Source organism: Cyrtonyx montezumae, unplaced genomic scaffold, assembly GCF_038088225.1.
Source record: "Cyrtonyx montezumae isolate F1298 unplaced genomic scaffold, pur_monq_1.0 scaffold_2, whole genome shotgun sequence".
NCBI lineage: Eukaryota > Metazoa > Chordata > Aves > Galliformes > Odontophoridae > Cyrtonyx > Cyrtonyx montezumae.
The window spans coordinates 3624195-3650688 of NW_027071936.1; the positions used below are offsets into that span (position 1 = coordinate 3624195).

Below are 26494 nucleotides of genomic sequence, written 5' to 3' on the forward strand. Positions count from 1 at the left end.
GTGGAATCTGTCATCAGAGCTGCAGAGGAAGGCAGCATGGCCTTCCTCAAACTGTTATTCTGTCTTTAGTTCACTAGGCAATACAAAAGCTTGCCAAATCAGCAAGAAACAAAACCATTCCAGGCTGCAAAACTTCTTGGGACCCATCTTTGAGAAAGAGAAGAGGTTTTTGTTTGGTTGGCTGGTTGGTTTAAAGAGAACACGTCTGTAAATCTGGTAATTGCATTCCTTGACTTCATGCACCAGAGATGCCTCAAGTGAAAGGGACAGACTCTGACTCTGCTTAAGGAAGACAGACGAGCTCAATAAAGACTGACACAGAGCATGATTCAGAGAAGGAATCTAGTTTACGTGCTCTGAATCCCACTTGCAAAGAAGCTGTCATCTTTCTCGCAGGACTGAGCTGCAAACTTACTTTTCTTGTAGCAGTCTAGGTGAGTTTCAGTGAAGCAATAGACAGATTATGTCCTCCAAGCAGGTAAGTCAGACTTATTAGCATCAGAGCATGGTTTGAATGTGACTTTTGCAATCATCACTCTTCAGCAAGGGATTTTCTGAGAGAGCAATAGCATTACTACCATATATTCAGAAGTCAAACAAAAAGTAAATGTTTCCAATTTTTATTTCCAGGGTTTGCTGCAATCAAAATGAGACCACCTGAGCAGCATTTACCTGAGTGGCAAACTGAAGAGCTTTAACTGAGTTCTCTATTAGAAAGGAAACAAAGAAATGGCATACGTTAGCTGATGCAGTATCTGCTAAATTAGGCAACTTTGTGCTTCTCTCTTTTCCCTGCACGCACTCTGTTGTATGAGGCTCAACTGTTTTTTTCTCCTTTCTTTTGCTGAAAAATTGTTAGCCTACGCAACCTGGCAGAGAAGAACATTGAAGAGTTTAAGAAGCAACAGATCTGCAGTTAAAGCCCTTGGTAATTAAAGTTTGGTGCTGCTTCCCATCATTCCCATGCTGACAACAGCTGACAGAAGGGTTCCAGGAACGTAAATAGCTGCAGAATCCATAAAAACAAGACTCAACATCAGTCAGCAACTCCCTGCCTACCTCTCCTGCTTTTCCAGATGCAGGCCCACACTACCAGGCCACCAGGGTGCATTATCTGTGCTCAGGGCAGCAAAGGGAGGTCAAAAACCAAGGCCAAGGTAGATGAAGTGAGAAGACACAGCTTCAACATGGAGCTGAGGTTGGAACATGGTCAGCAGTGGTAGGGATAGCAAACAGAAGCAATAGCGGTTTTGGATTGGGTGAGAGAGTGCTGTAAAGAGCACAGGAATAACATCATAGAATGTCCTGGGTTGAAAAGGACCTCAAAGATCATCTAGTTTCAACCCCTCTGCCATGGGCAGGGTCACCAACCACTAGCCCAGGCTGCCCAGAGCCACATCCAGCCTTGCCTTGAATGCCTCCTCCAGGAATGGGCATCCACAACTTCTGGGCAACCTGTTCCAGTGCATCACCACCCTCTCAGTGAAAGACTTCCTCTTAACATCTAACCTAAATCTCCCCTCTCTTAGTTTAAAACCATCCCCCCTTGTCCTGTCGCTACAAGCCATGTAAATAGTTATTCCCCCTCCTGCTTATATGCTCCCTTCAAGTACTGGAAGGCCACAGTGAGGTCTCCCCGGAGTTCCTGCATTTTCTGCACCAGAATTTTTTGTAACAGAATTACATTTCTCAATTCTTCTGATGAACCAGAAGCTACGATCCCTGCTTTTATCTCAACTTGTTAGAGGCACTGGACATCACAAAGAAATCACATTATTAATATATAAATAAAGTAAAAATGAACCTTCAGAGGATTCAGAATTCAAGTGAACCAAGATTCTTGCGTGTCCACAGTTCTGCATTCGGAAATGGGTTAATATTCAGGCTGGAGAATCATATGCTGCATTTACACTAGATATGTCTTACTCTGTAAGTGACTGAGGGTGGGGCAAAACAGAGCAGGTGGGAGAATCAGTTTACACCTGAGGATTTGTTGGAACTGACAGCAGAAAATGATACCAACACGCAGAAGGCCCATATTCTCACCAGAACTCATTTTCATGACAGGAAAAGTAACGGACATTGCTTCAATGTGATGGTTTCAAATCCACACATTCTTTTAACATTATGAACGCTTTTATGAGTACAATCACATTTCTTTCTTATTTTTCTATTTTTTCTCTTTGTCTCAGAGTTATAGCTAAGCAGAACCAACAAAGCAAGCAGAAATCTTGGTAACAAGAGGCTTTCATTTTTATGATGACCTTCAAAATAAGTAGAGTATCATCCTTTTCACTTTCTTCTGTTATTATGTATTGACCAGATACAAATATGCAGTCATACAAACATTTCTCCCCAAATTAGCATTATTACTTTATTTGGTGATTCATTACAATCTGCAAATCCAATAGTTAAAAAAAAAAAACTAGGCATAATGTTAAAGCATTTTACAAGCAAAATATTTTACTGTTTTCTTTTCAATTTGCATAGAGTGGGATAAGTGTATTGGCTAGAGGATATGGAGTACAGAAGAAACATAACCATAGTTGATCAAACTGTACTGAAGAATGTTACAATCCCGTGAGTGAACAGGATTTAAACAGCAATAAATGTCAGTGGAAAACCATACACTTCAACATTAACAAGGCTGCCTTCCCATGACCACAATGCATCCTGAAGGCTGTTAAGACACTGAACTCACAAGGTAGATCATCCTACTTTAAAGAAACTAAAGAGTTAAACAAGCCACAATGCATCTATCTATGCTCATTTCTTTTCTACTGGAACAAAGGCCAGAATAGAGAGAGGGAATTTTTAACATCAGCTTCTGAAATCACTTATAGTAATGTCCATCTCTTGTATATTCAGTATCATGGAGCTAGCAAAGCTTTGAGCTTTTTATTATTACTGTGCTTCCAGGTAAAAACAAAACAAAACAAGAAAGTACTTTTTCACTGTGTAGCAACAAACTGTAAAAATATAGTGCTCCTACCCCATTGTAATCTCTTCTCTGTTCCTCCAGCTGTACAAATCTGGCTTTAAAGTTTCATAAAACTAAAAAATAGTTGCTCTAGGTTGTAATAAAAAAAAAAGAATATTAAATACCTTTGGTAAAAATAGATATATTTAACAAGTTTAGAAAAGCAAATAGTTATATTGTCAAAAGGAGAGTATAAAAATGTACACAATAAAAATAACAAACAAACAAAAAAACATCGGCCATAGTATTAAGCATAAAGGTGTTGTTCTTTTCAACGTTTTCTTCCTTAGTTCACGTTATTGTCCAGTCTTCTTTCTAAAAGGCAGGAGCTTTACTAGAGCATATGGAAAAATCCAGTCTTTCCTACCAGCGTTAGACAAATTAGGTTTAATGCAGAACAAGACAGTCTGTTATAAACCAAGTTTATAAAACAGAGAATGCTTTGAGTACATAGGAGTAGTTGAACACAGAAAGAAAGATTTCAGATGTTTTCAGCCAGAGGCCAGATGTTCTGGAGCTGCAGAAACGAAACAGCCAGCAGGATCAAGTCTCCACGATGTGAGCCTTCTAACTTTATTTTCACTCCTAAATTATAAATCCATGTATTGTCAGGAAAACTGTGGGGGAAAAGAACAATACATGTATTTTAAATCCCTCATTGATGCCTTTCTCCCATCATTTCATTGGCCTCCAAACAGAGCTGTCATACATCACATAATCCCAGTTTTGCTTCTCCTCTTTAGAGCTCACTGTAAATCTTGAAGATGGAAGTTCCCCAAAGCAAACAACTGAGATTACAGAAGGAGATAATGCACAAGCCCCATAATAGAATCAGCAAGGATTGAATGTGCTTCAAAGAAAACAGCACAATTAAATCATGTTTATCCTTCAGTATTCCCTTTGCATACACAGTCACACTCCTCATGGTGTTCCAAGGGTACATCTGTCAATGATTTATGCAGTCCTCGGACACCACTCCTTGGCTTCAGCTGAAGAACCTGAAGGAGAAGTAGTCGAGCATCAGCACAACAGCAAACACTTTATCACACACCTAGACCATGAGTTAGACTGCGCTGGAAACACACTGGATGGCAGGAAGCCTACTAAAAGAAATAGGCTTTTCTCAGCTGAATGTCTTCATTTATTTCACCCACTGATTTCTACTTTGGCTTTTACATCAAACCATTCACAAAAGTTATTACAACAAATACAGTCAAATCAATTTAATCAGATCAGTTTAGGGAATTCTATAGTAAATTATTTTAGTTATGAATTTACAACAGTGGAAACGGGATAGATATTTCTCCCTTCCTTCACGGAGTATGTATCTCCAACTGGAGGAAGCTGAACAAGGAGGTGAGGTTGTCATGTGCCCAAACTGCACCAGTAAATAAATATTTCAGAAATGACTCAGCAGTTCCACTGAAAAGCATTTTAACAAGGAAGATAATAATAATAGTTATTTTTTAATGCAACATCACCTTAAAAATGGATTAGAATATATATATTTGCTGTAAGTGCACTACCTGCAATATTTAAGTGTATACTGGTACATTCCTATAATAAAAATAAATTCTTACACTGGCTTTCAGTACTTCCAAACATGAAAATGTAGAGGGGTGCTTACCTCGTGGTACTTTTTGGTGACTTTTGTTGGTACGCACTGGCACTCGTTGCAGTTCTGATGACAACAGGCGCAGTTTCCACCACAACGCTTAACCAGAAGACACAGAGGCCAGAAAATGGCGTCAGTTCTCTTCAGCTCCTCCCTCAGTGACACTGAGAAGTTGCGAGGAGTGCAGCTGTACAGCCTCACTTCCTCCTTCAGCAAGTTGAGATCAACCACTGCGAAAAGATAAACACACTGGTGCTTTTTTGATTTCTAATCCAGTTTTGTTGGTGGTAATCCAACTTGAACAGCTCCATTTTGTGCGAGCAGTACGGGTTCAGCACACAGGTACAGTACTGCAGTTACTGAATTCGTTTGCATGAGCAATCAAACCTCTCTCCCACTACGCTGTCAATTATTGCTTTCCTGAAAGTGTGATGCACATATAAATAAGAAACCATTTATATCTAAGAAACTCACTTCTGTGGACAAAGAAATTAAGTAATCACAGTATCATTAAGTATCACAGTAGAGCTTCACTATGCCAATGGTTAAACAGCTAGCTCATGAAAAGATTGATAGGTTCATAGGTACATTAGGTTGGAAAGGACCTACAAGATCATCTAGTCCAACCATCCTCCTATCACCATCCCTACCCACTGGACTACTAAATCAAATCCCTTAGCACCTCATCTAAACGCTTCTTGAACAGCGCTAGGGATGGTGCCTCAACCACCTCCCTAGGCAAAGATCAGACACAGGGCACACAGATTTCGGTTCCCCTCGGCTGCACAGCCTAGAAATAATAGAGGCAATTAAGTCTGAAGAGCTAGGATTGATTTAGAGAAAAAAAATTATGACATTTTGTACTTCAGTGAAAAGCAATTTAATTTCATTTCTTTCAGAAGAGCCAGACTATAATTATCATGTTCTGGGATATTTTGTCTACACTGCTTCTCTCCAAACCTACCAGCATTAAGGAATACCAGCAGCATACGGTTCACATGCGTATTCCGACTGGTTAGTATTATTTTGTCTTTCTGAACAAAAAGAATAACTAAAACCCTGTGGCTTTTGAGACTGTTGAAATAGAAGTCTCAAAGCAGCACAGAGCTTCAAGCCAACTGCTTTTGAGCTAACTCAAGAATAAGCTAGGAGTAAAAATATCCCAGTACATTTTAAAAATCAGATTATTAACCAGAAACAATACTTCACAAATCTTTTATAGTTACTACTAGTAGTTTGTAAATGCAAAACTATTAAATAAAGCTGAAATGTGTTCCTGATCTGAATTGTTTGCTAGAGAAATAGCTTTTTTATTCCATATTAGGTAAGGACTCTCCAGAGATTACCAAGGAGATCATCTGTCTACCAAGGCAAGATATTGCCTCTCAACTCAATTGAAACATGTAAGAAATAAAGAGAATGTAGAAGGTTCACTTCCCAAGCAGAAATGCTCAATAGTACTCTCTCAGAAGCAGATTTTGAACAGCAATTTTATTCTGTGTTTCTTAAAATATTTCCTTCCCAGACCATATCCATACACTGGCATCCTTAAGTTGGGCTGTTGTGAAGGGTCAGTTAAACACACTGAAGCCTTTTCTCTGCTTACATTTACTGAGAATGCCAAGCTGGGGCACTTCATTCCATTACTATCAGGTTAACGTAGGGTCCAAATAAACAATCTGATCTTAGAAGTGAGGAGTGTGTAATACCTCCAATAAAGATACTGACAGGATGCCAGCCTGCCTCCCTCACTGTAAGCACATTCCTTGGAGACTGCTGAGAAGGGAGCAGAGGAAAAGAGACAAAAGTTACTGGAGAGAGATTTGCTGGGAGAAATCAAAAATTATTTCAGTTCTTCTGATCAGCTAATAGCTCTAGGCTGAGTCACTTGCAGGGTGAGCATGTCTACCTGCATTAAGCAAGGACTGGAAAGGAATCATACTTGTTTCTCCTGTTACATTTTCAAACATATACAAACTGAATGGTCAAAATGAGAATAAAATGCCTAAAATGCAAGATAAATAGTTCTGCTGATGCTTTCTACAGGAAAATTTCCACAGTGACTAAAATTTGGTACAGTTTGACTTGTTACAGCAAACGTCAAGAAGTTACTCATGTCCTAACACAGCTGGATGGCCCTTCACCATGACAAACTGAAAGTAGAAACTGGGCACTGATGCTTTTTTTTCCAGCAAAACCACTGACCCACAGGACAAAGATGCCTGTGTGGCATTCAGCTTCCCTGATAACTCCTGCCTACTCGCAACAGCGAAGGAATGCAGCCATTTCCTGGTCCAGGATAGAGAAAAGAGCTATGTGCTAACACGAGCAGGCTCAAATTTTAAAAGGATTCCATACAAGAACTCATTCAGCTCTTGGCCAAAACATTTTAGTATGCTTTGCTGTAACAACAGGCTTCTGAAGAGATGAAAAATGCCATGTTTGGTTTCCACGCTTTACAGTGTATAAAGGTATATTGCTATTATACCTCGCAATGAACCCTTGCCCTACCTTATGTAATTCAATTTCATTAAAAGGTCTGTGGCAAATTTATCTAGTGCTTATATAATCACTTCTTTGAAGTGTGTGAATGAAGCTGTTATTTTTTCAAAGAGTATCTGTCTGTCCAAAATTTATTTTAACACACTGTGGGCATGAAGCTAGATGAGAGAATGTATATATTCCCTTAAAAGTGTTTACTTAACCACAATAAAAGGTTATGTGGATTTCCCAAGTGCACTTAGTTACAGTACCTGTTATAATGTGAACATTTAAACACTCTTTCAACTTGGCTTCCACTCATATATCATGTTTGACACAACAGTCAAAGTTCTTTTGTTTAGCACTAGCTCAGGAGGAATGGAAGGTTCTGTAGCAGCACATGAATGGGAAACACTAAAATAAAAATAAGGGAGAAGGGGAAAAAAAGAGAAAAAACACAGATGCAGGTAGGTCTACAGTAAAGCCTATTTCTAAAGTGCACCTTCATTAGTAAATACATCTGAAGTACTCTGTGTTCACACCTGCCTGAAAATATCTGTGTTCTACAGTTGGCATTGCAGCTGTCTGGCATCTTCTGGGGGTTGTATCTAGTCCCACAGAGAACCTCTTTCTCCAAGCTTTCTTTCCAGTTGAATCCCACTCTCTAAGTCAGTGAAACAAATTAAATTCTTGGGACACTGGTGTGTGTAGGCACAGACAGGAACTGAATGGTTTTGGTTTCTAAGCAACTCCGAGATGTTCCTGGAAGTGTAGTTTCCAATCATAGCTTACAAAACTGCTTTTACAAAACTGTTTTCTGTGCAGTTTTGGAACTGGAAAGGAGGAGTATAGAAAAAAAAAAAAGAAAGAAAACCTATAACTTTTATGCTTGAAAAGTACCTGCTAAGTAATATGGCTGGATTATGACTGTTCTTAAGCAGCCTTCTGAATATGAGCTGATGATTAAGCAAAAATTTATGTGGGAAGTGATGGGATCGTTTTTTTTTGCACAGCAATATGTATTTTAAGGATGTTTAATATTATAAAAGAATTTAGGAGTATGTTTAGACATCAAAGCTTCTGAACTTGGTGTTTCTTCTTTCCTGGCTAATTTAAGGAAGCATTTTATCCAGAAAAAAGCCATCAGAAACAGAAGTTCTGTGGAAGTCAAGTTGTTGAAATAGAGTATTTTTCATACGAATTACGATGTAGGAGTAGAGGAAAATACTCTTCACAAGCTAACGTACACTTTTAATTAGATTTACATTTTACCTAGATGTAAGCTGATATTTGCTTATGAAAAGCAAGACTGCAATTTAGTTTTTACACTGAAATATTGCAAAACCAAGATGTACCTAATTATGGAATCTGACAGTCTGAGAGGAAGAAAAAAAAAAAAGAAACATTTTAGTGTGCACATTCCCAAACGTTTCTTAAATAGATTTTTGAATTCAACAAATTCTCAATTAAGTGGAGTAACATTTAAAAATAAAAAGAAGTTTGTTTTCCATATCTATGGAATACACTTAGCAGTTAATGCCGTGTCATCTCAACTGGACACATTTTCTTCTCCAAGCTATTACGTTACACACTCAGTAATGCAGTCTGAGGGTGGTCTCTTTAAGATGAATGTGGCAATACCGTTATATGTTTATTCAGTGGAAAAAAAAAATCTATTTCAGCATCTAATTAGAAGCCTTTAAAAGATTTACTGTCATCATTTCTTTCAAAGATGTCTTGCAGAGAGTCACTTTTTTCTACACAGATGTTATCTAACACATGCATTTTAGTTTATGTAAGGTTTCCCAAATTACACTTTGTTTTTCTCCCACTTTATGCTCATGGCATACATTTGGCAAATACTGAAACTCTTTAATTAGGCAAGTCATTAGGCAAGTGCTAAATGACTATCTGAAAGACATGGTTCACTGCTGGAAGCTTTTAAAGAGACTTCCTCCTCTTTGGCTCTTGATTTAGCTGTTGTGTGCCAATCTGTAGTAACAGAGGTAAGGTTGAAAGATTGTTTTTTAGGCTCTGATCCAAAAGTCAGCCATCAAAAACTTAAATTTGAGTTACAAAAAGTTCCACCTCCTCCCTTTTCTGACTGATCAGATGCTAATCTAGTTTAAATCCACTGACTATTCAGTTACTCTTGTAGGTCAACATTTTCATGTTGTGTGGTGGGCAAGGAAGGAATATTATGCTATCCCTACACATGGAATCCATAAACACGAAATAGTGGGCAGCATCTGGACAATATGTTGAGAAAAATGCATGAATCCCAAAATTTAGATGGAAGAAAATGACTTGGTGAATGAGAAACAGCTCCACAAATCTTAAAATACATAACCTATCTTACATCTGATTAACAAAGTTGAAAACTCCGTGTTCAAACCGGACACGGACATAGGAATTTCATGAGGTATTGTGGAAGAGACATCTAGCTAATTGCTCTCAGTTCACATGGTGTAGAGACTGGAACAATTCTAAGGAAGTAAATCTGTGACACAGAAGGTGTATCTATATAAAGTAGTGGGTTTTTGCCCTCCATAAAAAAAAGAAATCCAGAGAGTTAGGTTATACTACTCAGCCAGGATATCCTGCTGCTCTGTGAAAATGAAGAGCACCCAATTTCCTAGAGAAAGGTACTTCACTTGCTTCAAGTACTTTTCCCTTTGTTAGTTTTTACTGCTAAATTCCTTTAACTTTTGAGTTTAGTTATTGTTCTTTTCTAGTGAAGACAGCTAATAAGGGTTATCTCCAATTCCTTTCTTGGAATCAAAATTCAAGGTGAAGAATACTCTCAATTACTTTTTTCACTGTCAAGAAGACACACCTGTAGAAAGCTCTAGGCCAAACAAAAGAATAATTTACCTCTTGATTTCCTCCCATGTATATATGCCTTTCCAAGAAGTTGCCACGTTGGCCTGTACAAGTCTTCCAAATCCAGCTGCCACCGATCTGGTTCAAGGTACCGGATAAGTTCTTCCACAGTACTAAATCCAGCAACAGCATTGTTTAATACATCTAATGGTAAAGCTGATGGGGGTAGCGATGATGGGCTAGGTGCTTCTGTGTGGTGCTGCAACCAAAGCCAAGAGAAGAGTACCAGTCAGAGGTTTAATGGATCTGCTTTGATGAAGTGTTGTACTTTGTATGTTACATAGCTGGGAAAGTTTATACGTAGCTAGTTCGTTTCCAGTGCACAATAAGACAAATGACAAGAGTCAAAAAGTACCTAATCATTCTCCAGACATAAGTGTAAACAATTTTCCACAAGACAGCTTTCCCATTTCTTACATTCCTTGCCTTAAAGATAACATGTTACCATACCTGTTCTTGGAAGAACTAAATGTTGGACAAGATTTTAGAAACATAAAGAAGAATGACTTGCAAATACGGCCCCATTATGGACAATTACTCTAACCCTATAGGAATCTGAAGTAACATGCATTTCACATGCTGCCTTTCCCATGAAACTTAGCCTTAATCTTTTTGTTCTCATTTTTCAATGTAAAATTTGAACACGCCCTACTACAAAGACAGTGAATATTCCTGCTGTCATCTATAAACAAGCAAACTAACAATGCACCAGTGTTGTTCTGTACTGTGCTAAAAATTCTATTTCTAGTTACATAGTAATAACATCTGGCATGACTAGAACTATTTCCCCCTCAAGAAAAAAAGAAGGGAGGGAGAGGGAGAGGGAGAGGGAGAGGGAGAGGGAGAGGGAGAGGGAGAGGGAGAGGGAGAGGGAGAGGGAGAGGGAGAGGGAGAGGGAGAGGGAAAGGGAGAGGGAGAGGGAGAGGGAGAGGGAGAGGGAGAGGGAGAGGGAGAGGGAAAAGAATTCCCAAGGATTTAAAAACAGAAATTTTGACGCTGAAACTCAGCTCTGATAAAAATCCCTGTACTTTACTGCATCATACATAAAACTTACTCCAAAACTTGCACTTACTATCCACTAGAAGGCAGTTCAAACAAAGCAAGACTTCTCATTTTTTTTTCTCACTACAATCTGTTTGAAAATTTTGCACTTATCTGTATTTTCAAAAGAATAAAAGAAAAAAAAAAGGCAAGAAGGGAAATCTAGGTGGGAAGCCCTGCAACACCATCATAAGGATTATCTGGACCACGTAAGTTGTATTTCTTTATCTTTTCAAAATGAATACAGAAATAGACTACACATTATGCAGAAATGTTCTAAAATACATATATACATAGCTATATTTCATACCAATAATTACATTTCCCCTTAATGCTCTCAATTCTATTAAACACAAATTTTTGCCTTCAACTATATCTGTGGTTGGAAGGGCAGAAAATGGAAACATCCACCATGCTCTTCCTATTTTTTGGTTCAAGGGTTTGTCTCTCCCCGTCTTCAAGAACTGCAGTTACTAAAATGACCTGTGCTGCTTTTTAACAGGGAGTCTTATAATGATAACACAAATCATAAATCTAATGTAGTAGGATTACTAAATTTACTGTATTTTCATTTTGCTTTTCTTGCTCCATTTGCAATAGAGTGAGCGAGGTTGTTGCTTCTCATTCTGGATGAATGTGGATTTCAAAAAGTTAAAGCACTTCTTTCCCTCTTCTCTCCAATGCCCATAATAAAAATAATAACATGCTGACCCATCTATTAGGTTATGATAATAAAGAAACATATTCTGGTCTATAATTTAAATATTTCTCTTAGCAAAACATCTACTCAGCAAGTTTCAAAATAGTGCTGTGACACTGTAATTCAGATGGTTAAAAAAAAAATACAAAATTTTTCTTCCTGTTTTTAGCCATAATGATGTATTTCTTAACTTTACTGGTTTGAAGGCGGAGGAGTTTGCTAAGGGAAAAAATAAAGTAAGCCTCAAATGGTGGAAGTAGTACCAAAAGAAAAATTCTTCTATTTGTTTCCAACAGAAGAAAGCAGTTCAGTGTCTCACTTCTATTGAGACCTTCTGTTTCCAAATGGAATAGATGGACTCCAGATGAAAATCTGTTCATCTAGAAACTAATCCCACATTTCACAACCTTGAACATGCACACTTATCGATACACATGTTGGAATGCATTGATTTGTGCTGTTTTGGGTTCAGCAGGCATTTGCCAATTATGATGTTATGAAGAAACGGTGAATCACTGTGCTCAACAGTTAAAGTTGTTGCAACTTTTATGCACAATTAAAGTTGTCATCACCTTCTCATCATTCTCATAGCAAACGAAAACAGAAAGAAAAATAACTGAAATGGCTAAATTGCACAACTTTTTGAATAAAGGAGTTAAGATCAAGATTAATTATGTATTTCCCAATGATCTCTTAGTCAATTTAGACTGCAATGTTAACATACATCAAAGATTATAGATAATCAATATCATAAAGCTATAAATGCTGCAATTCATATTTCTAATAATATTCATGAAATCTCAAATCAGTATGCCTAAATAAAAATGTCAATTAAAATTATACTCTACATTGCTCTTACGTGCTAGGAAGTGTTACCTACTTTGTAAGTTAAATCTTTTGGACAGAAAAAAGCAGCAAGCTGGTACTCCTTCCTTTGACCAAAATAATCTGTTGGAATTTTATCAGTTTATAATTTCACTCAGTTCTCAAAGTTCTTCTCTGCTCCGTGCATCCTCAATTAATACCAACGTTTTAGGTTTGACCCTTTTTAAGCACAAGGATGCATAATTTCCATCAAGACAGATCTTATAAATACCTCAACAAGTTCCATATGTTAATTGGACTCCTCCAGTTAACAGAACACTCTATGGCTTTCAGTTTTGTGTCCAGGGAACAACATCAACTTACTTTAATAAGAATAAAGATACTTAAAAACAAGACAGAGCTAAATAGTTGTATCTTCAGTGTTACTAAAAATGATTCAGGGTGAAAACCAGAGCAGAAAACCTAGGATTTCTGCTGCCCTGCAGAACAGCCAAGAATGACAATTAGCATTGGATCAAACAGTTTCAGTAGGTCTCTTTATACTATATTTCTGTGTTTGCACTTGACTCTGTCAAAACAAATACCTTATAGAAATTCTCAAAGGTGTTTACAAGCATTAAAGACAGGCAAATCAAGCCAGATCAAATTTAGGCTACAGTTTTACATATAGGCTTGGAAAAGAAAAAGGAAAATAATATAAAGCCTTAACAGACCTATCTATTATGTATGATCTGAAGGTTATACATAACAGCAGTTGCTCCTCTCCTTTCTTCTTTAACACGTGTTTAATCACAGCATAGACCTCCAACAGCTAAACCACCCCAACCAAGTGTACAGTGGCCAATAACACAAACATTATCAGATTCACTCTGGCACCAGGAACTTCATAACATGACCATGTCAAATAAGCATAATGTCAATTCCCTGATAATATAAGTTCTATGAGAGAATGAATACAATAAGCATTAGATTAATAGTTTATCAGAAGAATACTGAAGTATGAAGAGTAAAACTTTGGATGTGAGACAGTATTTTGCCTTCTGCTACTCCAAGGATCAACTATTCAGAACAAAACAGCATTCACCAGCTACACAAGCTACACTCTTAAGGACAACTGCGACCTAAGCAAAGCTTTCCTTTTGCTCCTGCCACAGTTACTGACTGTCAAGGTACTGACACTACCCCCCTTCCACTTAAAGGAGAGAAAAGATGTAATTTTGTTAGTGTGCTGCTGCCAACAGTGACAAATTCCACATTTAATAATGCAGTCACAGAGTTAAGACTGGAACAACAAAAACCAGGGAGTCAAATACCTGGCATGACAGCACATTTACAATTGTCTTGAAGAAAACGTTGTCAGGAGGTTTTTTGAGTGAAAACTCATTCATCAGCTGGCACAGTTTGGAGAAACTGTTAAATATCAGTGTGGTTTCATCAGGCAAGAAGGCACTTTGTAACCAAAAATCAATCAATCAATCAATCAAAGGGGACCTCCCCACCTCCACAACTCAAGAAAGATCAGAAACATGAAAGAAATAACAGATTCCTTCTAATAGGATATTCTTATAGCTTTACTACTGTTATTACAAAGTAATAGATTTAGAGGTATGCTGTTGAAATTAAAAGCACATGTACATTATTGTAACACCACGAAGAAAAACTATTTTGTCCCTTTATATGTAGCTCTCCTATTAGCATCATTAGATGCTACGAGGAAGAGCAGATATCCAGAAAGAGTTTGCCCTGAGGACATAGATGCTTCTTGGCATAACAATAGCTCTTTCTTTTCTCCCATAAACAGATGCAATAAGGACTCTGAAAAGCCTCAACAAGTCATTACCTACCTACAGGCACAAACTTACTTATGCACAAGTATGTGGCACAAAAAAGCTAATCCACCTGTGAAAGCCTGTAACCTCCAAAGACTCACGCTCTGTGCTGTATGTGGGAATTAGCCCGTGCCACTGCTACACAAAATGGTAGTCCTCTTCAAGGGAAAAACGTTAGAAGGAAGTGAATTATTCAGTGGCTGAGCCTGTGGGCAACTGCCAAAGCAGATAAACTAAATTCTAGGATCTGTTTCTCGTGCCTCTGGCAGTGAGATGGGAAAAAAAAATAGAAGGAGCAAAGGCAGATAATCTGCCAAAGCCATAAGGCTTTGGAATAAGGCAAGCATGCTTCCTTGCAAGTGACAGAGATGTAAGCCAGGAAGGCCAGCATTGTTCCCATCCACTGGAGAATTTGCCTCTGTTGCTGAAGTTCCTAATGCAGCAGCAAGGATGGTAAAATAGGAGTCAGTAGCACTGAAGTAATAACATGCGTGTAGTTCAGCTATCCTCGCTGCTGGGATGCAACTTCTGCCACTCAAATGACTATCTCTCATGAAGTATCCAGCTCTCTGCTTTTTACATACTTCCTGATTTTTCTTGTCTAAGCCTCTCTTCATAAGCATCCAGGACTTTCCTTTTATCTCACCAATGACCTTCCTTACTTAGTGTCCATATCCCTGCACTAACTTATATCTTGAAGCCAGAGCCTTCCCAAGTTATGAATTTCTGCTCTTCTGTTTGTAATCTCCAATAGGAGAAAGGTCACAAAGGAATCAGAATGCACCACTTCCTTTCTGTATTTGCCTGTCACAGATGTTAATAAAGGATTATTGACGTGTAAGAGCAGCGCTGGGAGCAGCCTAACATTTCCTCAGGCTACCTTACAGCGTTGAGATAAAATATATCCAAAAATATTCTAAATATTCCCCCAGCTGGAGTTTCCGTGCAGTTCACAGAATTCTAATTGTGCTGGAAACAACTGGGAGATGCTCTCAAGGAAATTGGCAGCAAGAAAATTGCCCAGGATGTCACTAATCATCAGATTTCTTCCTGCAAATCGCAGCTTTTTGCCTGAAGCCTGTGAACCATCACACCCGCTGAAATATACAGGGTATGTGTGAGAATTACTCATCTGAAACCAGAACTGACACCTATCCAGAACAACTTCATGAATTCTCAGAAAATGATATTTATAGCAATAATTTCTGGAGCCATTTTCAAATAAACTTCAAAAGTTAATGACTTACAATGACGTGTACACATTTGCATGCTTATGTATGAAAATACATTTTGCTTTTCCCTGTGATCTCATATGCCAGCAATAATCTACAGCATTCATTTAGAAAATTAGAAGGTGGTAAAAAGAAAACTAATGTCCACAGCAATGTGTTGACAATAAGGTCTTCCATACACTACACTTCACTTAAAAGCAACCATTTAGTGCTGCAATGAATTGGGCCTGATAGTATAGACAAGTTATGACAGATACCTCTGTGACAAAGGAAATTCCTAAGTAAAATCATTAAGTCAGTTTTCAATTGCAGTCCATCCATCAAAAATAATCTTTTTATTGCTGTTTTCTTTAGGTACATAAACATATTTTTAGGAATATTACCTAAGGGTTTTGATTCCTATTAAGAACATTTGTGAAATATCTAATAGTATCTAAACCATAACTACATCCAAAACTGTAATCCTTAATGAGCACTACCTTCTTATTAATAAATCTATCTTCTAAATAAGACTTTAAATTATATTTATAGAGTGGGGAGAGCTTACTATGTGAGTATATATATGTGTGTATGTGTGTACCAAAGAAGAAGTATCTTCTGTATCCTAGTAACTTCTGAGAGACTTGTGTTTTAACACTCTCAAACCAAATGTGTAGCACATTTAAAACAAACTAGATATCTCATTTACCTCCTGTATGTACAAATAGGACTATACCTGAAACTTAAGAGCCAAAACCTAGTTGATAATTTTTCTTCTTGTATTATTGGAAAATTCAATAATAATTAAAAACAAGCAAAGCTGAGTCTAATTAGGACCATGGGCAATACAGATACATCTATATGCATTATAAAGAGTAACGATGCTGAATGGGGGGAAAGCCACAGTGTCTGGCATCACAGGACTGGATAGCCATTCCTATGTCTCTGTGATAGGCTGTGCCCTGGAGAATGTTAACCATTGATGTCACCTACTATGGTTTCTGATTCCTGGACACTAATTTTTAAAAACAAACACTATTTTCCCGAATGCTAACTGTCCTCCCTGTTCTACCAGCTTGCTAACTCTACCTTTCCATGCAAATTACTTTTCATAGTATTTAAGAACACTTAAAATTTGTCCTTTCATCTCTCACTATTACATAGACCATCATATGCATCTCCAGTGTAGAACTCTACTGATTACTTGTGTTTTCCAACAAATACACTATCTTCTTATTTTGTCTCACTGAGGAGCTCAAACAGAACTCTCCAGAGTCCTTTCCAAAACTGCTTCACTATTTCATTGTTTTGTGGCTTTATCCATTATTCCCTTTTGTATTTCAAATATAGGCTTGAGAGATAACTGGCTTTTTCTTTTGCCTTCGAGTAGCGATTAAGACAGTAGAATACTTCGTGACTCTTTATAAGAGTAACACTTCACAGCAGAATATTATTTCATAGCCATACAAAGATATTTCTAATAGAATCACAAAATCCTAGAACAGCCTGGGCTGAAAAGGACCTCAAAGATCACCAAGTTTCAACCCCCCTGCCAAGGGCAGGGTTGCCAACCACTACAGCAGGCTGCCCAGAGCCACATCCAGCCTTGCCTTGAATGCCTCCAGGGATAGGGCATCTACAACCTCTCTGAGCACCCTGTTCTACTGCATCACCACCCTAAGCTAAATCTCCCATCATATTTTAAAACCATTCCCCCTTGTCCTATCACTGTCAACCCATATGAACAGTCATTCCTCCTGCCATTTATATGCTCCCTTCAAGTACTTGAAGGCCACAATGAGGTCTCCTCAGGGGCCTTCTCTTCTCCAAGCTAAACAAGACCGGTTCCCTCCATGTTTCTTCTTAGGGGAGGTGCTCCAGCCCTCTGATCATTTTAATAGTCCTCCTCTAGACCTGTTCCAAGAGCTCTGTGCCTTTTTTGTGCTGGGGACCCCAGGCCTGGATGCAGTACTCCAGGTGAGGCCTCACAAGAGCTGAACAGAGGGGGACAATCACCTCCCTCTCCATGCTGGCCACCTGTTTTTTAATGCAGCCCAGGATACAGTTGGCCTTCAGGTCTGCAAGCATGCACTGCTGACTCATGTCCACTTTCTCACCCACAAGGATCCCTGAGTCCTTTTCCACAGGGCTGCTCTCAAGTTCTGTATAAATAGCTGGGATTGCCACAGCCCAAATGCAGCACCTTGCACGTGGCCTTTTTGAACCTCATTAGATTTGCATGGGCCCACTTCTCCAGCCTGTCCAGGTCCCTCTGGATGGCTTCCCTTCCCTACAATGGATCAACTGCCCCACTCAGTTTGGTGTCATCTGCAAACTTGCCAAGGGTGCATTTGATTCCATCATCTATTTCACTGATGAAAATGTTGAAGAGAACCACTCCCAAAACTGACCCCTGGGGGACACCACTTGTGACCAGCCTCCACCCAGACACAAAACTGTCTATCACCACCCTTTGGCTGTAACCAGTTGACCAGCTCTTAATCCATCAAACAGTCCATCCTTCAAACTCATACCTCTCCAATTTAGAGAGAAGGATGTGGTGAGGAGCCATGTCAAAGGTTTTGCAGAAGCCCAAGTAGATGTCATCTGTTGCCCTTCCCCTGTCCACCAATGCTGTCACTCCATCAAAGAATTGGTAGAGGCATCAAATTGGTCAGGCAGATTGGTCAGGCAAGAGCTGCCCTTGGTGAAGTCACATTGGCTGTCTTGGATCACCCCTTCATGACATATGTGCCTTAACATGGTAACCAGGAGGATCTGCCCCATGATCTTCCCAGGCATAGATGTGAGGCTCACCGGCCTGTAGTTCCCTGGGTCATCCTTTCTCCCATTCTTAAAAATGGGAGTAATATTCCCCTTTTTCCAGCCACCGAGGATTTCACCCAACAGCCATGATTTTATAAATATGATGGAGAGCAGCTCAGCAACCACATCAGCCATCTCTCTCAGAATCCTGGGATGCATGTAATTCAGCCCCATGGACTTGCATACACTCAGTTTCATGAGGAGGTCTCGGACAAGTTCCACCGTTACAGTGGGATGGAATCCACTCCTCTCACCCACACCTAGAGGATCAGGGTCCTGGCAGACAAGGGGAGCCTGGCCACCAGTAAAGACTGAGGCAAAGCACTTACTGAGAACCTCAGCTTTCTCCATATCTGAGGAAGCCAGTCCTTCAACCTCATTAATCAGAGGGGGAACACTCTCCTTGGCCTGTATTTTCCAGCCTATGTACCTGTACTTTTTGTTATTTTTCACATCCCTTGCCAAGTTCAGCTCCATCTTTACCTTGGCTTTCCTGATCTTATCTCTGCACATGAAGATTACATCCCTGTATTCTTCCCAGGCTACACAACCCTGTTTCCATGTCCCATACATCTCTCTCTTTTCCCTCAGTTTAAGCTGCACATCCTTGCTCAGCCATGCCAGTCACCTGCCTCCTCTGCTTGATTTCTTCTGCTGGGGGATGGAGAGTTCTTGTGCTCACAGAAGGGTCCTTAAAGAGCTGCCAGCTCTGTTCTGTTCCTACGCCCTTTAGGATTGTTTCCCAGGAGATCCCATCCAGCAGTTTCTTGAGCAGCTGGAAGTTTGCTCTCTTGAAGTTCAGGGTCCTGACTCTACTTTTTGCCAGGCTTGCATTCCTCCAGATCACCAACTCCACCACTGCCTAGCCTGCCTTCAATCTTAACCTCTCTAATGCTCTCTTCTGCATTGGTGAGCACCAGGTCCAGTAAGGCTTCACCTCGGGTCAGTCTGTCTAGTACCTGGACCAGGAAGTTATCCTCAATAGCCTCCAGGAATCACCTGGATTGCCTGCCATCCTCCTGATCAGGTGGCCTGTGGCAGACCCCAACCACTAGGTGTCTTTTACTGATTCCTGTCCCCAGTTTTAACCCATAAGCTCTCAACCTGGTCATGGTTGTTACGCAGACACCGCTCTTCAAAATCTATCCACTTCCTAAGTAACATAGAGGGTAACTCTCCCTCCCCTCCTACCCTGCCTATCCCTTCACAAGAGCCTGCAGCCCTCAATCACACTATGCCAGTTGTGAGATTCATCCCACCAGGTTTCCACGACAGCAACCAGATCATAATTTTCCAAGCACATCATGGTTTCCAACTCCTGCTAATTTCCCATGCTGCATGCATTGGTGTAGAGGCACTTCAGCTGTGCTCTCTGGCAGCACACTACCTTTAGAGTGGGACCCTCCCTTAAACCTCTGAAAAAAATCTGAAGTTTTCCCTCACTGTTTCCTAGAGAGACATGAGAAGGTTTCAGACAGGGGATCAACAACATTACCTCCTCTGAGGAGTTCCCAGAAGATTCCACAGGACAGTTCAGAGGTTTTTCCCCACAATCTCCTGGCATGAGAGCAACCCCAAGCCTTTCTCTGTCCTGCCACCCTTGAATCTCTTTCTACTACAAATGATGTAGTAGAAAATCCCAAGACAACTTGCTCTGTTCTATCAAGCCTCATTGCATCCCCTTCCTCCTTCCTACCTAGTTTAAAGCCCTCTCGATGAGCCCCGCTAGCTCTTGGGCTAGAATCTGTTTCCCTTTTAGAGACAAGTGACAGCCATCTGCAGCCATTAGACCAGGTGCCAAGTAAATTGCCCCATGGTTGAAAAACCCAAAGTTCCCGTGGCAACACCAGCCCTTCAGCCACTTATTCATTACCTGGGGTTGACTAACTCGTTCTGTATCCCTTGGGATAGAAGAAAATATTTGTACTCCTGCTCCCTTAATCAACCACCCTAAAACCCCGAAGTCTTTTTTGATAGTTCGCATACTTGAATGCATGCAGATGAGTTTTTCAACACTTGAATAAATAAATCCTTTGTAAAACAGTGGTACCCTTATAATAAACTCTCATAATAACCCTTACAATAAACCCTCAGTATATTTTTGTTCATTACATATTATTTTCTGGAATGTCCTATTTTGATGAATGCCATCTTACACTTGCAATTCCTTCCTAGAAGAGAAGTCTTATAAATTATACTACATATCAAATACTGACAGACTCTTATGAGTACTAGGATCTCATTACAAGTAAATTCTTTCTTACAGATCAGCCCAAAAGTCAAATTTAGTGCACAGAGAGCCTTGGCTCCAATATTTAGCTGAATTTTAGTGTATCTGCTGTAGACTGAAATGTGGAAAAGGTTATACTTCAGTTAAAAGAAAATTTGCAAATTTTGCTTAAAATGTGAATTTACCCTCTAAATGGAGGAATATAATTGTTGGACAAGCAGTAATGTAAGAGCCTCTGTCCACAAATGAGTCAATGCAAAAAATTCCCACAACCACAAGACTTCAGTGAGCACTTAGACATAGCACAAGGAATATTAACTCAAATCTTACTGCAAATTGGGTTACTGTAATGATTTAACAACCTCATTTACATACACAAAATTCAAACAGGAAACACGCTTGCGTCTGTTACATTTATGATTTACAGAAGGAGTTTTTTGGTTCTGTACACAAAGCTCTATCTCTTGCTTGACAGACAATAGTTTATAAGGAATAAACTGTTAATACATTAAGTGCAGCTGTTCTGAGCAGCTATAAGTCTGTGTATGCACTTCTCTGACAGGGCATACGGTCAGTCACAATTAAAAGGCATCACTGTGGGTTTGTTTGTTTGTTTTAATTACCCATTTATGTAAAATACTTTAAGAAATAGAAAAACAGTCAGTGTTTTGAGACAGGTAATGAGGTGCTCTAAGTTCCCTCTAGGAATTAGAAATGGGTAGCAGTTACAACAATGTTTGCTTTTCCCGGTGAGTTCATAGGTAAGTTCATCAAACATTAAACACTAGGAATGAACGCTTATCACAACTGGAAAATGTATTTGGCAAGGGCAGTGAAAATGTCTTCTATAGCAAATGCAATTTTAAGGTGCTCCTTAGGTATACATGCTAAATTGCATTCCACAACAGGTTTCTGTTCATTTCATATCACAATAAAAGGAGCACGCCCCAAATTCCTGTACAGCAGATACTGCAAATCATAGCTTGTCCTGCCTTGAGGCTAAAAAGTCTTTGAATAAAACATCACTCTGAGAGAAAGGAACCTCAGCTCTGTCCTCGTGTATCATTCCTTCTGTCATTAAACATGCTAGAGATTTACTATATTAAGATTTGAGGGAAAAGTTATTTCTGTACATTTGCTTTATATGTAATGTGTACATCATAACCCAATGACCGTCTTTCAACAGGCAAAAGCTGTGACTGCATTGGGTTATGACCATCTTTCATTTCTATTACAAATGATTCTCACTCTGTTTGAAAAGGCCAGACTTCAGGTGCATGGGCTAGCTCCTACTGTCCTGTAATGTTTGCCAGAATGTTCTACGATACTCTTAATGTCCAGCTGGATTTCTCTTCCCTTTGTATTTTCTGTCGTCTTTATCTCTTAATTCCCACCTTATACGACCTCAATATACCTTCACATATATATATGTGTGTGTGTGTGTGTGTGTGTGTGTGTGATAAATTATGCACAGTAGCATAGTGTATGAGGTTACACAACTGAAAGGCAAAATGAATGGGAAAATAATGCTTATTGTGAGAAACTTAGGGTAAACATATTCCAAATCCACTTGCATGTAAGAGCAATTAGTTAAAAATAGTTCAAAATCGTAAGCACTCCAGTAGAGACACAGGAGACCAACAACTGAATAGGAGGCAATGCGATCCTGTTCTGAAAAAGGAAAATTGTGTAGATGCACTCAATACATTGCTAGGCTTCTGAGCTGCTAGAAAGGTGTCAGCTGAAGCACTTTGTTTTTAACTCCAGCACTTTTAAGATACAGGCAGACAAAGAACACTCTGAGGAAAAAGCAAGAAGAAAAAGAAAACACAAACCATGACAAGATTGAGCAATACAAGATTTTTATAACCTAGATTGACAGGAGTTGAGATAGTATGTAATAGAGCATCAGATGATCAGCTGTACCCCAGTCCATCAAGGACAGGGAAAAAAAATCCATACTATGTTAAGCAGTGCAACAGATGATCAAGATCTGTGAAATCTTGTCCCTGAACTCTGGGAGCAGCACAAATATCTAGCAAGAATAAACTCTATTTAATCCTTTCTTGGAGTGGGACAGTAGGTCAGAAATATCCTAGCGAATTCCCTTTTAACTTTGCATTTTTGCATTTGCATTACACAGAATTTGTCTGATTACCTCTCAGCTTCTAGAAAAATATGTAAGATTATGCTGAGGAAAGTTCTGAATTCTGGAAATGAATGCTAAATGATTTTGCTATTTGCCCTATTGACTTGATGTAATACAAACTCTTCTGTGTTCATAACTAAGCTCTAATACGCTTTTTCTCCTCAGTGACTATTTCTCCATTTGTATGTTAACCCTTTCTAATCCTTTAGATTTATTATATTTTCATGGAATCTTAGAATCACCAAGGTTGGAAAAGACCCACAGGATCACCCAGTCCATATGGAATATCCAGAAAAAGATATATATTTTTGTTCGCAGGTTAGCCCAGGAGCCCTTATGGAAATTAAGAAAACTCCCTCCTATTTTGGAGCTTAATGTAGTTACTTTCTCTTGAAGAATAGGCAGTCAGATGCTATAACTGAGAGTTTAGAGGAACACGTTTTTAACAAAAGTTGCTTGTTTTAGAGCAAGTTCCTTTGGCAGTACCACTTACAATTACTTTGAAGCCCCGAAATAGTATGTAATATAACCCCGCTTAACAAGATGGTTTTAGCATCAGCCATAAAATAAAAGTAGACACATTTCTGCCATGCTCCACTTTTTCAATCTCTACGGCTGCTGTTTAAAATGGAGCCTTCAAAGACTGTCTGAAAGCAGAGCGCTTCGTTCTATTTCAAGTAGTCTCCCATAAAATGTTGTGCTGCTTACAGCATGAATAAATCCATTAAATTAGAATTGGGTGCCTTTTAACATGTAACTGCCTCAGCCTGCATCTTGATATTACTTAAAAAATAATAATCATTAATCAAGTGCTTTAATATACTCCTTCTTTGCACACACAAGTCTTTCCTTTATACGTATAAACAAAGAAGGAAAAGAAAACTGCAGAGTAATAAGGCTGAGCAAATCCACAGTGTTGTATGGCAAGGTCTGGTTCTCCAGAAGACTGCTAGTAAATCAAGCAACTTTCATAGAAGTCTGGCAGGTTTGGTATAACACTGTCCCTGTCCACACCTGTGGTCAAATTACCTCCAATTGATCTGGTCAACTAGATCGTGTCTTTTCATTATTTTTAATCAGGAAGTGCTAACATAGTACAAGTAACACTGGCAATCTCTAGCAAAAATGATGGAAAATCACAGAATCAGAAGGTTGGAAAGGACCTACAAGATCATCTAGTCCAACCATCCACAGATTACAATTGCTGCCACAAGCTATTCAACCATATCTCGTAGCTCCTCATCCAGGCACCTCTTGGGTACTGCCACCACCTCCCTGTGCAGGCCATCCTAGCGCCTGAGCACTCAGAGAGAAAAAGTTTTTCCTTATGTCCAACCTAAACTCCTCTGGTACAACTTGTGGCCATTTCCTCAGGTCCTGGTTGTTGCCTGGGAGAAGAGGCCAAACCCCTCCTCGTCACAACTTCCCTTCAGGAAGTTGGAGAGTGACTTTTGTTTTCAATCAGCCCATTAATTTTCCCTATAATGTTTTCAAAGAGCCTATTTTGGATTATTGATTATGGCAAACAGAACTGCTAGCACAACCATGCTGACTTCAAGGCATCTCATCTGCATGCACAGTTGCAACTTACTTCAGCTGCTTTCAGCTCCCGTGCACTCATCCTGCTCATGAAGCTACAAGCTCAAAACCAGTTATCAGCACAAGAAAGGCAGTGCCAAAAGCTAACACTGCTGCAATCCCAAGCCTTTTACAAAGCATTCTTCTTTACCTTATCATCACCTAAACACAGCAATCTGTTTTGTTTTGCTTCTTTTTCCCCAAAGGAATAATTTTAGGAAAATCCACACATCCTTTTCAGAGTGTCAGCATTCATTTAACTTCTTGTGTTCCCTTTTTGTAAAACTGTTGTTAACATCTATTTGAAAATTAGTATTTATACACTTAAACACACTTTTCTACTTTTATTATTTTATTTATTTAGCTGGAGTTTGTTTAGTTTTAAAACATTTTCTTACTCAGTCTCCTTTCCTGTTCACTGAATCAAGAACACCGTGTTTCTGGTGACTTCATGGAAGAGATTCAAGAACAAAGACATCAAAAATGTTGTTTTCTAAGCTTTAATCAATTATGGCTTTGTGGGCTGCTATTCATTGCAATATCAGAAGTGCTTGGATATGGGGTTTACTATCAGTTTAAATAAAGAGTCAAAGTATGAGGTGTTGGCCTCACCTGAATTTTCCAGCTCATAAAAAATAATCATTTTCTGTGAACTGCAGATGTTGTTCTCATTCTTTTAAATCCAACATTACATAAAGCTACTTACTGCATTACCCTATGGTCTGAAAGATCTGGTTAGATCTTTCTAACCACAAGATATCTGGTGATCCAGACAGAAAGACTGCAAAGGAGACCAAACATGACAGATGTCCTGAAGAAGAGGAGAAATAAGAAATTTTGCAAGGAATTCAGGAAGACTTACTGAACAGATCTGTGAGGTTACTGCAGGTAGGATTTCTTGACCTGCACAGCAAATCCCATTAGACAATTTGTTTGTTGAGGTAACAGAAACCAATTCTGAAAGCTTGCAGTAGCGACAATTCCACTGCTCCAAAAGTAATGCCTCTATTTATTTACATGGTACAAGAGACACGAAGAGCACAACACTACTACTTGATAGAGCCAGTTCTCAGCAATTTTCTCACATTGTTTTTCAACTCAGGCACCACCATGACCTGCACATTTTCACCAGCCATGAACAACAGGCTGCATGTCACACTTGTAAAAGTGAGCTCCTGGGGAGGTGACACACCATTGCTGTCACCATAACTGAAAAGCACCACCACAGCCTCACTGTGCTCACAGCCACCATTTGGTCTCCATCAATGTTCAGCAAGCACTGATGAATGTCAGTGGGTGCCATTTTTTCCTCATGGAAGAATTCAATGCCACACTATTGCTTCATAAGCACCTCCATATCAGACTCCATAATCAGACTGCCCTCTGCTGCCATCTGTCACAAGGCACCAACATGGAATAGGATATTGGTGGGAAGGCTAATCCTCTACTGCCATACCACCAACACCCACCCATCTCTGATGTTGAGGGCCAACATAGAAGAAAGTAATAAGAAAGCCTCCTATTTTACTAAGAGGTACTGCAGAAATTAGCCTTAAGCGGTGTCAAGAAGTCAGCTAAATTGACAACAATGACTGCTGAGGATAGTCATTTAGCTACTTTTGAGAAAATCCCTTCTCTTTTTATAAAATTATACAGGTAAGGCACCTAATTGCCACGGTGACATTATTACCATGCTCTTAGCTTTCTTCAATTGTGTACTGCTTAATTTGAAACTGTTTTGCATCTTTATATGTGCAGTCCCACTAAACAAATGTGAGGATTTGCATGAATTATAATTAATAACTGAACATGTCAGCTTAAGCCACTTGGGGAATGGAAGAATTATCATTTAAAGTACATCAGCATGAACAATGTAATTTGACTGAATTCATATAGGTAGAAAATTCCCTCTGTAAAATTAAGTTCCATTTTAGGAGAACATTTTGCTGTTCAATGCTGCATTTTCCACTCAAACAATATCAATGGGAATTATCTTAGCAGCTATTATATATCATAAAAGAATTCAGAGAAAAAACAAAGACTCTTAGTGAGAAACTAAAATACATATTGGCACTTTATTTTTTCCTACTACAAAGTTTTCTCCAACAGAAAATTAAATGAATAGGAATTTTAGAGATAAGTACTG

General features: G+C 39.1%; 1 protein-coding gene across 3 annotated transcripts in view; it reads right to left on the reverse strand.

Moving 5' to 3' along the window:
- Positions 1-2348: 2348 nt before the first annotated feature.
- PDGFC (platelet derived growth factor C) overlaps positions 2349-26494 on the reverse strand; it is a 114298-nt gene continuing 90152 nt past the window's right edge. For all 3 annotated transcript variants that reach the window (XM_065736247.1, XM_065736248.1, XM_065736246.1), the window contains 3 exons: positions 9951-10158; positions 4608-4825; positions 2349-3978 (listed from right to left, as the gene is read on the reverse strand). In XM_065736247.1, coding sequence (XP_065592319.1) covers positions 3862-3978; positions 4608-4825; positions 9951-10158 — 543 coding nt within the window. In that variant the 3' untranslated portion in view covers positions 2349-3861. The remainder of the gene's footprint in view (positions 3979-4607; positions 4826-9950; positions 10159-26494) is intronic.